Raw genomic sequence first — 13,355 nt, 5'->3', positions numbered from 1 at the left:
CCCCCGCTCTCGGGCGGCCGCTTCCTGTTTACACTCCCCCCGCGCGTGACGCGGCACGCTCCCGCCTTAAAGGCGCAGCGGCCCGCGAGAGGGACCGGGGACAGGGAGCGCTGCTGAGGGAGACCGGGACCGGGAACGGCCGGCACTGCCGAACGCCGGTGTTTGAAAGGTATCAGTGAGCTTAACAAACGGAAACAGAAACCTGGGAAGCCGCAAAATCTGCTTCAGGAAAGGCGTGAGTGCTGGCAAGGTGGTAGAAAAGAAAGACGTGGAATGAGCATAGCGTTACAATGCGGGAACACATTGCAAGTATTTAGGAGGGCACGTATTAGAGGAGGGAAATAAGGGAATTAAGGTGCCAGGGTAAGCTCTGACTCTAACCAGTGTCACTTATCAGGGCACTGCTCTAGCTGGGAGGATTTATTCTGCTTTTAAAAGCAAAGCTAGTGGACTTTAAAGTGGTTAGGCAAGCAAAACCACTGTCTTAACCAAGTGTGGAGGCCACAGCAGCAGACTGGGGCTTTTAGCCCAATCGTTTATAGTGATTTTAAAACCAACCAACCAAAAAGAAACGCAAAACTTTTATGTGGAGAAAAAAAAAGGAAACAACTGCTTCCGAGATCTGCCATTATTTGTCCACAATTACTGCATCATCACTGTCACTATTGATCCTGCTCCTTGGCAGGAAACTGCTTTTTAATGTTGTAAAATGGCTCAGGAAAAATATTAATAAAGCATTATTGAAGTCAAGTTATTGAAGTGCTGAGGACGGGCTTGGTCCTCAGCATTTATGCTGAACATCTATTTTAGTTTGGACAACAAAACAGCGATGGGATCTTTTGTGTTGATGCACTGGCTAATGCCTTAGCTCACTAGCTGTAAGCCCTACATTATGATCTACAAATTGTCTGAAAATATCAATTATGTATTTGCTTATTGGTTTCGAAACGAAAATTTAAAAATAGGGGGGAAAACTGACTAAGATCATAACAATTTTTAAAATTTCAGATTAAAATGGTAGCACAGTTTAATATGGGAGAAATAGAAATTTAAGTACCAGGTAGTAACACAGTATCATGCAAACAACTGTTGGATGACTTGTGACCCAGTTAGTCCACCTGCACTAATTTCACATCAGATACTAAAGAGATTTCACATAAAGATACTAAAGTCACAACTAAGAATTACAACAAACTGTTCTCCAGAACCCTCCTGCATTACCAAACAATTCTGTTAACTGGAGGTGACAAATATATCCAAAGCATTTAAAGTACCTTAAAGTTTATATTTTTTTACAAAGTAACAAAATTTATTGCTTGGTAGCTAGAAGTTTAGTTAATCCACGGTGAAAATTTAAGAAATTCTACTGACATTTACTCTTTCCTACTTCTCTAAAAACCAGTATGGACTTCCTACAATTGCAATAGAAACTGAGGTATCTTTGAGGGGAAATCAGCAGATGAGTAAATAACACACACAACCAATAACTTGTCTGATAGTAATAAACCTTAATGGCCAATTTCAAATTCTATTCTATTCTATTCTAAGATTCTATTTGCCCAGTAATAAACTTTTTATTTCAAAGGAGTCCAGGAAAATGCTTCTTTTAGCAAATGATTGTTTTCAACTACTTGGAAACATGCCCAAGTGTCTTAAAATCTCAAAGCAAATTCCAGAGCCAATTTTACTGCTGGAAGTGAAAATATATTAATATATGATATAGTATATAATATATAGTATATCATATATTTGGGCCCAGTAGCTTTAAATTTGACTCAAGAAAAATGGCTTCATTCAATTGGGGCGTGTTTGGTTTTCTTAAGCCTGTGCTAAACAGATTTTAGCAAGAAATTAAAAATGACAGTTACAACTGAGGCTTTGGACCAAGCACAGAGATACAAGCCTGTTTCAAATAGTAACTCAAAACACACCCTCCCTTCACTTCCTGTTATTTCTGCCTTCTTCCTCTCACTTGATGCAAATAGCTATAGCAATCATAATCTTCCTTCTACAAGAACATTTTAAAGTATTAGCAACTGTTCTGAGATTTTTTCCCCCCCTAAGAAATGTTAAGAATATTAAAACTAGTTATAAGCCAAGAATAAGACTATATTAAAAAAAAAAAAAAAAAAAAAAAAGCCTTCTCCTCTGAAGGAGATCTGGATATCTTTGACAACAGCAGCTTGTAGTCTTCCTACAGAGTTAGCACTTCCCTTGCAGTAGCTAGTCTGTTCTTTCCCTGATACCATTACTTTGGGAAACTTCTTCACTGAGAAATTCGAAACAGACTTAAGTATCCCAAAGATTCAAATTCCTTTATTTCAGAAGTAAGGGGTAAATGCCAGATACTTGTCTGATTTAGAAAAAGGAAGAGGATCCAAGTGTTGGGATGAAACTGGCAAAAGCAAGGTTGTTTACTGTTCATGTAGTACCCACCCAAAGATTCATTTTTATATTGTTGTAAAGAATTAGTGTAGTCCTACCCTAAGACTGCTCTAGTGAAGCACCAAAGATCAATGAAGGCCTCTGTGATGCAAAGAACCATGCAAGAATACCACCACAAGATCTTAACATTTTACTTCACCACCAGTTTTCCAACAAAAAGATTAAAAAGTCACTTTCATAGCACACTGTGACGTCACATGTAGCATCACTATATTCTGCTTGATAAAGAGCAGCATCAGAAACTAGAAACCAGAAATCAGTTAAAAAGAAGTTGATTAGAATTCCTTAATTCCAAACTATCCCACCACATCAGTTCATCTTTAAATGTGTTTTTTGGAGAGAAACATCAGTAGATTTTTAGAAATTGCTGGAAAAAAAAAAAAAGAATAAATAGTCTGTGGAAACCAGTATCAGTCATCATTATTTCTAAACAAAGCTTTTTTTGCTTACAGGTGCAAAAAGAATACTCAGAATTGTCTATGATTATCTTCAGGGCAGGAACATTTGATGTTCCAAACTGATATTCTAGGTAGAGACAGGATTATTATAGTTTTATTTTTGGCTTGCACCAAGTTCTTGCAACCACCTGTGTATTAAGAGTGAAGCTTCCTGAATTGACTTTTTATTATACATCGTTGACTCAGGATTTCCTGGCATGCCACCAAGGAAGTCCTCTGCTGGTTGGATTTCAAATATATTTCCCACGTAATACCCAATAGTATTTACAGAGATAATTAGAGCCACATTCCCTGTACTTCAAATGAAAAAGTCCAGACTTTTACATTTATAAATATATTACTTTGCTAAATTAACATTTTCATATGATGGCAGTGCATAGTTTGCCTTTTCATTTTGCCCTCGGTGGAGATGAATGAAAGACATTGTGTCCATAAAGAATGTTTAGTTAGTTTTCCAAGCTGCATTAGGAAAAAAAAAGAGAGCGACTCTTCTAGTGTGCTTTCCCACTAGATACTTTGGACAATATAGATGATTTTTAATTTTTTTTTTAGATTAAAAGACATGTAAGCTCTGAATCATGCAAAATATGACCATCTGAGCTACATTAGTCTAATGTAACTGGGCAATTGGTGAAGTTGTCAGTCTGTTCAGTGGTAGTGACGGTCCATTCTCACAGTGCCAGCCTGATGTGTGGGACAAGTTAAAAAAAAAAAAGCAAACCACCAAGGCATCACCATATGCTTGCTGTGTTTTCCATTTTGGTATTCCCAGCCAACCACTCTCTTGACACTGGCAGTTGACATTTACCACTGCACCAACGTAGTTAGAAGCAGTAAATTTGTGTTTTGTTTTGTCAGCGACTATAAACTCAGTGCTATTCATCATATATAGGTGGGTCTCCATCACTGGAAAACGTTGACTGTTTCTTTCCATGATTCTGCACGTGATCTTCATTCATCTTCTCCAAAGCTTCAATCTAGAGAGCCAAAAATAAAGCCATGTTGAAATCATAAAACCATGCCAGTAGCAGAAGGCTTCTAAACAGCATTAAAAAGTAGCTTTTGAGGCCGGAGCAGGTATGTAAAATGTTGCTATTTCAAATATTCAGTAACAGCTCAAATACAGCCAGGTACACCTTCAAGTATCTGTTCTCAACAAGTTACTAAAATGAGCAGCACTCCTTTACAATTTGAAGCTATGTAACCAAAACGCACCAGTTGCAGGGAGGACTGTATGATTTCTTAAGACTTCAGCTGTATTCCTCAAAGTACAGAAGTGTGCCTTTCTCCAATGACACAGAGACTGTGGAACTGTGGCACTATATTCCATTTATCTCTTTCTTACTTTGACCACCTGCCCCAGGAGTCACCTACTTACCAGCTCCCACCTACTCCATGCTGGACTAGCACAAACCTGCAATGGCACTAGTAATTAGGGAGAGTAGAATTGCCACATTGCCCTTACTTTAAGTGGAAAATATGGAACATTTGACAACTTGTTTTTTTTTAAATCTGGTATCAGGACACAGGCCTTGAGGAGTTACAGTCAAAGGTTGAAAACTAAAAGCCAACAGTGACCAAAGATTCCTAAGTCCATATTTACATTAGCACGATTTTAAGCTTCAAAATTAAAAATGCTAGCTTAAACTTTAAATTCAAATAAATTAACATCTAAACCATGAAAAATAAACAGTAGAATAAGTATTCTTTTTAACCCAACTTTCATTTTGTTATACAACCTTTAATGTATATAAGGCAAGACAACAGCTTTTAAACTAAAACAGATCACTAGATTTGCCTTAATGCTGAAATGAATCAACTATATTCAACATGAAATCTTTTCTGCTTGGGAGCACGGGGATCAGGAAAGGGAGTGGAGAGGTCTGTCAGTCTGAGTTTCTGTAAATGTTTGTACTAGGTTGAAATACTCAAGGTTTTAAAAAGAGATGCAGAATGACTGCTGAATTTTTACTCACAGTAATCACACAAACTAAATCTGGAAAGTTAAGGTATTATAATAGCTACCATAGCTAACCAAATTTAAATTGTTAGACAGAGAAAACTATACCTCTGCTTGGAAGTCCACTTCATTGTCAGCTGTAATATTTAAACCTGAGACAGCGTTGAAAAGTTCACGCTCATTAAGTGCTTCTGCCACGCCTCCTTTCTGGAAGAACTAGTCAATATAAAGAGCACACATTAAACACTTTACTACACAGAACAAAATATTCCTTTGACTTTCCCCAGTTACTACATTTACCCAAAATTACATTTTTGTTTTTGTTGACCCAAGGATAAACATAACCAAAGGAAGTTCCAGTTTTAAGTTCTAGTGGTATAATTTTACTTTTCCACATTTTTTTTCACTTTCAGAGAAGGACACTATCAGCATTGAAAATGTGCAAGAGTAATCTTCTACATATCTAAGATATCTTGTATCTTCGAAAACATGCAGCATAACAGAAGACTGTCAGACAAGGAAGTCCTACCTGTGAAACATTCCTACAGTCTCTGAACAAAAACTCAAGTCCATGAGGATGGGTTGGCTCCACAGACTGACTGACATCAATGAGCCAGACCTGTAGTCACAGAGAAATAGCAATTCACTTTGTATTACTGTTTCACAGTAGATAAAACTTTTCCCCCCCAAATTAAGAACAAACTCACCTTCCCATCATGCCAAAGCATGTTGTATTCACTCAGATCTGCATGGACCAGATTGCACTCCCTATACAACTGCTGCATCATCTGCAAGGAAACAAATTAATGAAGGAAGTATGCTATACTCCAAAAAAATATTGCTAGCATGACTTAAAAAAAAAAAAAAAAAAAGCCAAAACAACCCAAACCTTTCCCTAATCACCCACATAATTATGTAAATTACCCAAGTGTTCAATACACTTCCATCCAGGGAACTGCAATTTTGGCAAACTGCCAGCACACTAAGCATTTTATCACTGAGCTTAGCTTTGGCAAAGTCAGAAGAGCTGCTCTGGTAAACTCAAGTCAGCTCTGCCAAGCAGTCCAAGTGCAGGAGACAGATAAGCATATTCTCTAAATGCCACTTTCACTCCTATCAAATGGGACGAAGTCTCTCACAGTTGTAGAGACTGAGTCCTAACCAGTACACAAATTCACTTAAGACACAGCTGTGTTGCTCACTGGTCTCATTCATTTGAGACCTAGACCACTCCTGTTACCAAGCTGTGGGGCTGGTTGCCTGGTTGGGTTTTTTTTAATATCTATAATGTAATAGTGAGTAGACAGTTAGCAGTTGGTGTGTTTGAATCAAGCAGATAATAGGAAATTAAAGCATCCACCATGCAATACTCTAATTAATTCTCCAGTTTCTAGGTTTGCTGAAGAGGGGGTGGGTGATCCACTGGAGAGTGCTTAAGCATTGTAAATTAAATGTTTGGTAAGCCCAGAAAGACTTCAGAGAATTTTCTAAACCACATACTGCTTCTGTAAAAGGAGGACTACTTGCTCACAATTCCTCTGCTGCTAAGCATATGTTTGTCATCAAATTCCAGTATGTTTCCACTCAGATTAAGATTAAATTTAATTGTATTTTTTCCAGTGCATAATTTCTTACTGAGTCTAAGTCACACATTAAACAGCAGCAAAATAAGACTCTGGACTTTGTATCTTGAAAATTATGTAAGCATCCTGAAAAGTAAATAAGTGCTCGTTTGTCCTTACAGTTATTCCCTTAAAAGAAAATACAACCCAGAATTGGAGGAGAAATCAGCAGCATAATCTTACACTGAGAATCTGATAGTAGGCCTTTTTCATATCTTCACTACTAAGTGTTACATCCTTTAGTTTAGGAGCTGGGACTTGATCCTGGCCAATGAAAGACATAACCAAGACGTGTTTCTTAAGGATAACCACTTGAGGACAAGGAATTCCTGCATTTTGCATCCTGTGGATCAGAAAATAGATGCTGATTAAGAAAAACAGAACAAAAGCTTCAAAGTCTCCAAAGTTCTAGTCCCCGCTATCTCTTTTGCAATCTGAGACCTCTGTGAAAAACCTAATCCAGAGTAAACAAAGTCTTCGAGAGAACTGAAAACTGAATAATTTCATAAATTGTACAGTATTTTACACAGGAAAATTCTGAAGTTGTAAGTGAATCTAAAAATGCTAAATACTAATCACTTTTACAACTAGAACCTGTTAACTTCATGAGCCTGTAAATTCTGCTGCAAAAATCACTGAAGATGCTGACACAGCTTATTAAATTGTAAAAAAAAAAAAAAAAAAAAAAAAAAAAAAAAAAAACCAAGGGCTTATTCAAGCTGTAGCAGGTTGTATATTATTTTGGCCTAAAAGTCAAATACCCAGACAGAGAGAGTATCTTCCTTAAACAGAGAACGGGAAACTGACAGGCATTTGGCAACTACACTTCCCTTTTCTTTCTTTACCTTGTTAAGTTATGCATTTCTTTCTCAGCCCACATACGAATAATTTTTCGTGGATTCAGTTTACTGAAGCGGTCTTTAAACCTGTAGTCATCCTTAATGTATTTGTCACGGTTCTTGAATTCATTAAGAGTTGTTTTAAACACTTTGATGGCACATTCTGGAGGAATAACTTTATCTTCAGTTGCACTGCTCATGGGAAAAGACAAATAAATAACAAAGTTAACTATTCACATATTTACAAGCAAACACATGGCTTTGGGTTTTATACATTGCAACATACAGCAATTTTTAATATAAGAGAGGATCTAGTTTTCTATCACATTTAGAAGCCAACTTAAGTTTATAACAACTCTATGATTAAACTTACATATGAATGTTTGGGTTTTGGCATTTTGATTCTAAGTTGCTTATCAAATAGGTTACCTCTCCCAATTTCTTAAGGTGCATCTTTTCTCCCTTGACATCTAAATGTATTATCTGTATTTGAGTTTTATTAGTTCTTTCTCAAACATCATGGTTTAATCTAACTCCGTTAAACACAATGCAGTTGCCATAATGTACTCTAATCCTTCCAGTATGGCAGGAAGGATTCAAGAAGTGAGCAGCATCCCAACACTATTCTCAAGATAACCTGAAAGTAACAAACAGCACCTCCACTGAGCTGCAAATATAGAGCTGGCAATAGAGCAATCTCTATGGAAAGACAACCTTCAGGTAGCCCAAGATCCTCATGACAGCTCTGTGGTCTAGGGCAGGTCGGTGGAAAGAGTCTCTCAAAAATCTGAAGACTTCTTTTTTATATAAGGAATGCATTTTTTTTCCACAGAAAGGCATGGTGGATTTGTCCCCATTCATTAATAGTCTCCAAGGAAGAAAGTGGGGATTTTTTTACTTTATGGTTTATATAATTTGGTTTTCAGATTTTATTATTATCTGCATATACATGAATACAGCCTTTAAGTCTCAGAAATAAAAAAGGTGCAGATGTTTACATATTTTTGTGTTTTCTGCTTTTTAAATCATCTCTCGTACTTAAAGCTATCATCAGTAACAAACAATATACTCACTTTCCTCCATAGGCATGAAAAACAACAGATTCTTTTCCCGTGCTGATGCAGCCTGTGATGGTCTCCAGCATCCCAGAATTTACCATCTTGTACAGAAGTAAACGTGTTTTAGGATCCACTGCTTTCTCCTACAAGAGATGAATAGGATTAATAGGCAAGATGTGAATACTCAATTCAATAAAGCAATTCTTTGCTTTACCCTGAGTTTAGAATATTTATATACCACAAGAATTCAACTAAGTGGAAAGAATAATGTATTAATAAAATTTCTCTCAACTGACAGAAGGGAGAAAAAAAAGCCAAACCAAAATAAACATCTGAAGCAAAGCAAATCTGCTGCAGGACTGATTTAATACTCTTAAGTTTCCCATCAACTGTGCAGCACAAAGAATATTTTACTAATAGCACATACAGACTGTGGCTCAACAGCACTTTCTATAGTGTTTTCAAGAAGCCTTTACAAATAATGAATCACAATATCCCAAGTATTATATTTCTTTGATATAAGTAACAATAAAGCAAAGCAAAACACACAAATTTGAAGAAGTCCACATCAGGAATTACCAGAGGCCCTACTTCAAACTCACCCATACAGTCTACCAATTAAATTATTAGGTCAGTTGGTCACCTCATCCTCCTGGAACTTGTTATGCAGACAGATATTTGGGACCATATGGTTCAACTGCAGAGGATTAGTCCTCTGGATGTTTCTATAAATAACTTCCAGGCAGTTTATTCAATGTAGCTGATTAAAAGACAAGTTTAGAAAGACGAAGAGAAAAAAACAGTAGCTGCTTGCTCTTACTTCAACATGGTTCTCACAGTAATGCAGCTCAAACAAAGAGCCTTTTTCTAGTAGGAGCTAGCTGATATCAGTTCTTTCAGCAACATTAACATAATGTTGCTTAGCTGTTTTACTAAAAATGGAATGTTGCAAGAAGTTACCCAGCAGAGTTTAGCTATTACACAAGATAAGGAGTAGATAGAGAGACTTTATTAAAAACATACAGCAGTGGAGTGCTCCTTCTTCTCATGGAGCCTTGCACTTCGACGTTCCTCAGAGTATGCATGCTGTTTTAAGGCATTGAAGACTTGATTTGACAGCTTTAAGTCCATCCCAATTCCATCCCCAACTTGGAATTCAGGTGCAAACTACGAGCAGAAATAATAAGAATTTAAGCATTGTTACTAGCAGATGCCAAAAGTTGGCACAAACAAATTTCTCATTCTGATTTGGAAATACTCAGGATAGATTTGGACCTATGTGAAACTTACTTTGTGCAATGTTGTCACTATGTTTAAAAAACCCACTGCTTTAAACTCAGAACTCAAAGTTCTGCCCAAATTGATATGAGATTACCTAACATCCTCAAAAATAGCACTTGCAGCATTTCCTTATTTACAGAAGTTGCACCAGTTACCTTAAAAAAATGAAAGGTATGTCCTACAGATAAACAGACTGAAAAGCTGTAAGTCAAACAATTGACTGAAAATAAGTTATTTGGCTTATCAGACAAAATTTATTAGAAGAAAGATTACACAACCTCTATGCTTTTCAAAAAGAGCTTCTGTGTTTTATTTACTTGTGTGCCAGACTTCCTGATAGTTTTGTTTTCCCAAAAGAGTTCTGTGCAAATTCCTGAATTGCTCAATAACAAACTACTTTTAAACAGAAAACCCACAAAACTCAAACTGCCAATGCGAATAACCAATAAAGCAAAGAGTGCATTGCTTTCATGCAACAGGGAAAAACAGAAGTCAGCCCCCTACCCAGCAGTACTGGTGGACAAGCATTGGTTCTTTGGCTGAATTGCAGCATTCCAGTTTTACACACAAAATAAGTTTCCCTAAGTTTTCACTTACATTTTCCATGCGAGCAGTGTTTTTTCTTCCACATACCACTTCATCATGTTTTGTAGTAATGTCTTTTCCTTTTCCTATGAAACCCCTTCTTGGTGTAGTAGTAGGTTTATCTGCCAGCAGTAAGAAAAAGAAACCAAACTTTACACCTAAACAAACATAACCAATGCTCATAGAAGTCCCACAACATCCACAAAAGTCATATAATTTTATTTATAAAACAGAATAAATTACTTCAATTGTATGATCTTAATGCAGTCTTCTCCTATCCTAAGCACGACAGCTTCTTTGGCTAAGTAACAACTTACTTCTCTGTTTTCTCTGGGGTATCAGACACATTTCTGGCATGCTACAACAGGAGTATTCAATATCATGTGCAGATAGTATGTAACCATATCATCCAAACGTAGATGACAGATGAGCACATCCCACAATACTTCCCCTGTACACTGGTTATTTTGCCAGATTCAGCCACTGAAGCCAATATACTGGCAGACAGAAGCCTGAAGTTACCCACCCAACCTCCTGCTGACACCTCCCATTGAGGTGACCTGATTTTAAATGTAGCTGGTGTCTCTCCTCACATTAAAACAAGACCTAATTTAACTCTGTCATACTCTCAGGTCTGTTGGCTGAAGAAACTGTATTGTTTAAAGCTGTCACATACCTGCTCTATATGGATCATGACGGGTATCCTGCCAATCAACCTCATCCTCTGAGCTGTCACTGTCATAGGGATGCACCTTCCGATAATTTTCAAAGGATATGGAGACTTGAGAAACAAAACAAATAAGCATGTCTGTGATTATCAGGGATTTGCTACTTCCTCACAGCTCTGCCAATTTAAGCTAAGTGCCAAAAACAGCTCCAAAGCAAAAATATTCCTTCTGATGAAGGTACCTTTGCTATCTCCATTGATCTTCTTCTCTTCACGCCGAAGCTGCGCATCATATTCCCTGTCAAATTCCATCTGCAGCATCTGAGCTAGCATTAGATCACTAGAAGTATCAATATTTTCTCCTGTAATAAATGGTCCTTCAGCAGCACTACATAGGATGAAAACAGGAATTTAAAAAAAATTAAACACAGCAATCTAAGCAGAAACACTGCTTTATACTACTTTCCCACTCTATACAACAGACTTCATGCAGAGCTGACAGAAAGGAATGGATCTCAGCTGTCTGCCTCCTCTCCAAGCCAACACTAAATATTAATAGATCATTACTTCATTTCTCTTTGCCACTCATTAACAATGTAAATTTTACTTAAACTTTTGCTTGTTTACCATTCTGCAAGAAGCATTAAGCTCTATTTTTAAGATGTTCTTCAGGAAAAAAAAAGAAGGCATGTGTATATTTATTTGTATGTTTAAAACATCCCAAATATTGTTGCTTTGTTCTGTTTCACAGGAGAGATAGTCAAAATTTGTACAGTTTTAGAACTAGTAAGCTCTTGGCCTTAGTTTAGAGCTTTCAGGTAGTGGGAGGATACAGGTGATATACCTGATAGTTCTCAAAATAACATTCTATATTGTTGACAAGAGTTCCTAAAAGGGTAGAAAAAACCCATTTCTGACATTTCTCTAAATATAGCTTACAGACTGTGTTAACAGCCCCAGAAAATACATAGAAAACATCAATAAGGAAAGAAGAGCATCAGAGAAGAGAATCTAAGGAAGACTTTTAGCTGGGGAAGCCATCTTCACTAAAGAAGATCTGAGGAAGCAGACTTAGGGGGAACAGGCAAATCATTTACTGTATTGCTATGCACTGAGCACATTGTAAGAAAATGCACAAGAGAGAAGATGGCATCACAACTATGGAGATCACTAATCCAGGACTTAAACTTACGCAACCACTTCAGGAAAAGCAGCATTTTCTTCTTCTAGCTGCAATTCTTTTGCCAGCTGTTCACTCATTACATCAGCAAGAGAACATGATATTGATGTTGTGCTAGGGGCTCCCCACGGACACTGTAAATAAGCATTTTATTCAAGTCAGCAAGACCTGTGCAGTGGCAACACAATAATCAGGATAATTAGCTATCGCTGGCTCCAAAATAAGCTCATGTAATCCTGTAAGGGCTCTTCTATAGATACTTGGGGAACTACTCAAAGAGTAGTTTCATAAACTCAATAGGGAGAACCAGGGTTGAAAAATTGTTGATAGTCACTCACTAATGAAGGAAAAAAAGTCAGTTTGTCAGTGTCAGTACCCTCTGGAGACAGGGGTAAAGCTTCCCCAGGAGGTTTGCATACAAGCAGACACGCAACCTATGTAAAACTTCTCTTGGAATGACCCAACAGCAATGGCTTACGCACAGCTCCCTCCCCCGCTCCTAGGGCCATGAAAGGTCAGCCATCGTAAAACACGCCCTCAAAACCGCAGAGGGACACAACACCTCGCTCGGGGAGGCGGGGGCTGGGGAACGACAAATCCAAGCAAGCCGGGACTCGCTGCCTACCGCCAGGATAGCCGAGCTCACTCGGCTCCAACTCCCTCGGAGGGAAGCAACTCAGTTATCAGGCTGTCACAACAGCTCTCACCACCAAGGAGATAATTGCCGGTAGCAGCCAACCGCGCTGGGGTCGCTCTGCCGAGTGACCGCCACCCTGGTGGTGCTGGCACCACCTCGAGCGCCCTCTCCACGGCCTCAGCGCTTCTCCTCCTCCTCCTCTTCCTCCTCCTCCAGCTCCCCGGAGCCCGGACAGCGTCGGGCGCGGCCCCGCGGTGCAGGCACAGCGCTCACCTTGCCCTGCCAGGCGGGGCCCGGCCCGGCGTCGGGCGCGGCGGCAGCGACTCCCACCGAGTCCATCGGGCACGCAGGAGCGGGCGGCGGCAGGAGCGGGGTTTCTCCGCGGGGCAGCAACGCTCCGACTGCGAAACCTTCCGGGTCCTCCGCGGTTCTCCGCGGCCGTCAGGCGGCCCATTGGCCGGGGGTGACCCGCCTTTCCGGTGATGTCACCGGGGCGGCCGCGGCCTCACCCACCGGCGGCGTGCGGAGCCTGCCGGCGGAACCCCCGCCCGGCCGCCCCTGCCCGGCGGCTGAGGGACAGCGCCGGGCTGCGCTGGGCTGGCGGTGACGCGAAAGGGAGAAGT

At 39.2% G+C, this 13,355-nt stretch overlaps 1 protein-coding gene and 1 long non-coding RNA gene across 4 annotated transcripts; one reads left to right on the top strand and one right to left on the bottom strand.

The window, feature by feature from the left end:
* Positions 1-88: 88 nt before the first annotated feature.
* LOC128788687 (uncharacterized) lies at positions 89-8,595 on the top strand. Of its 2 annotated transcripts, none has more exons than XR_008431166.1 (2): positions 89-169; positions 8,410-8,595. It is a non-coding gene; the product is annotated as an uncharacterized LOC128788687 (long non-coding RNA). The 2 variants fall into 2 exon arrangements; XR_008431165.1 differs by lacking the exon at positions 89-169 and adding an exon at positions 3,888-3,980.
* Positions 2,561-13,181, bottom strand: RIOK3 (RIO kinase 3). 2 transcript variants are annotated; one of them, XM_053943864.1, is made up of 13 exons: positions 13,006-13,181; positions 12,108-12,229; positions 11,158-11,303; positions 10,925-11,029; positions 10,261-10,370; positions 9,406-9,549; positions 8,398-8,525; positions 7,331-7,516; positions 6,669-6,828; positions 5,571-5,651; positions 5,393-5,482; positions 4,972-5,079; positions 2,561-3,880 (listed from the first exon to the last, which is right to left on the bottom strand). In XM_053943864.1, exons 1-13 carry the CDS (start codon positions 13,069-13,071, stop codon positions 3,779-3,781), a joined length of 1,548 nt encoding a protein of 515 aa, XP_053799839.1. In that variant the 5' UTR covers positions 13,072-13,181; the 3' UTR covers positions 2,561-3,778. The 2 variants fall into 2 exon arrangements, with proteins under 2 accessions (XP_053799839.1, XP_053799846.1); XM_053943871.1 differs by lacking the exon at positions 13,006-13,181 and adding an exon at positions 12,578-12,704.
* Positions 13,182-13,355: the final 174 nt, after the last annotated feature.

The sequence above is a fragment of the Vidua chalybeata genome, chromosome 1 (genome assembly GCF_026979565.1).
Source record: "Vidua chalybeata isolate OUT-0048 chromosome 1, bVidCha1 merged haplotype, whole genome shotgun sequence".
Classification (NCBI taxonomy): domain Eukaryota; kingdom Metazoa; phylum Chordata; class Aves; order Passeriformes; family Viduidae; genus Vidua; species Vidua chalybeata.
This window is presented reverse-complemented; position numbering and strand designations above follow the sequence as displayed.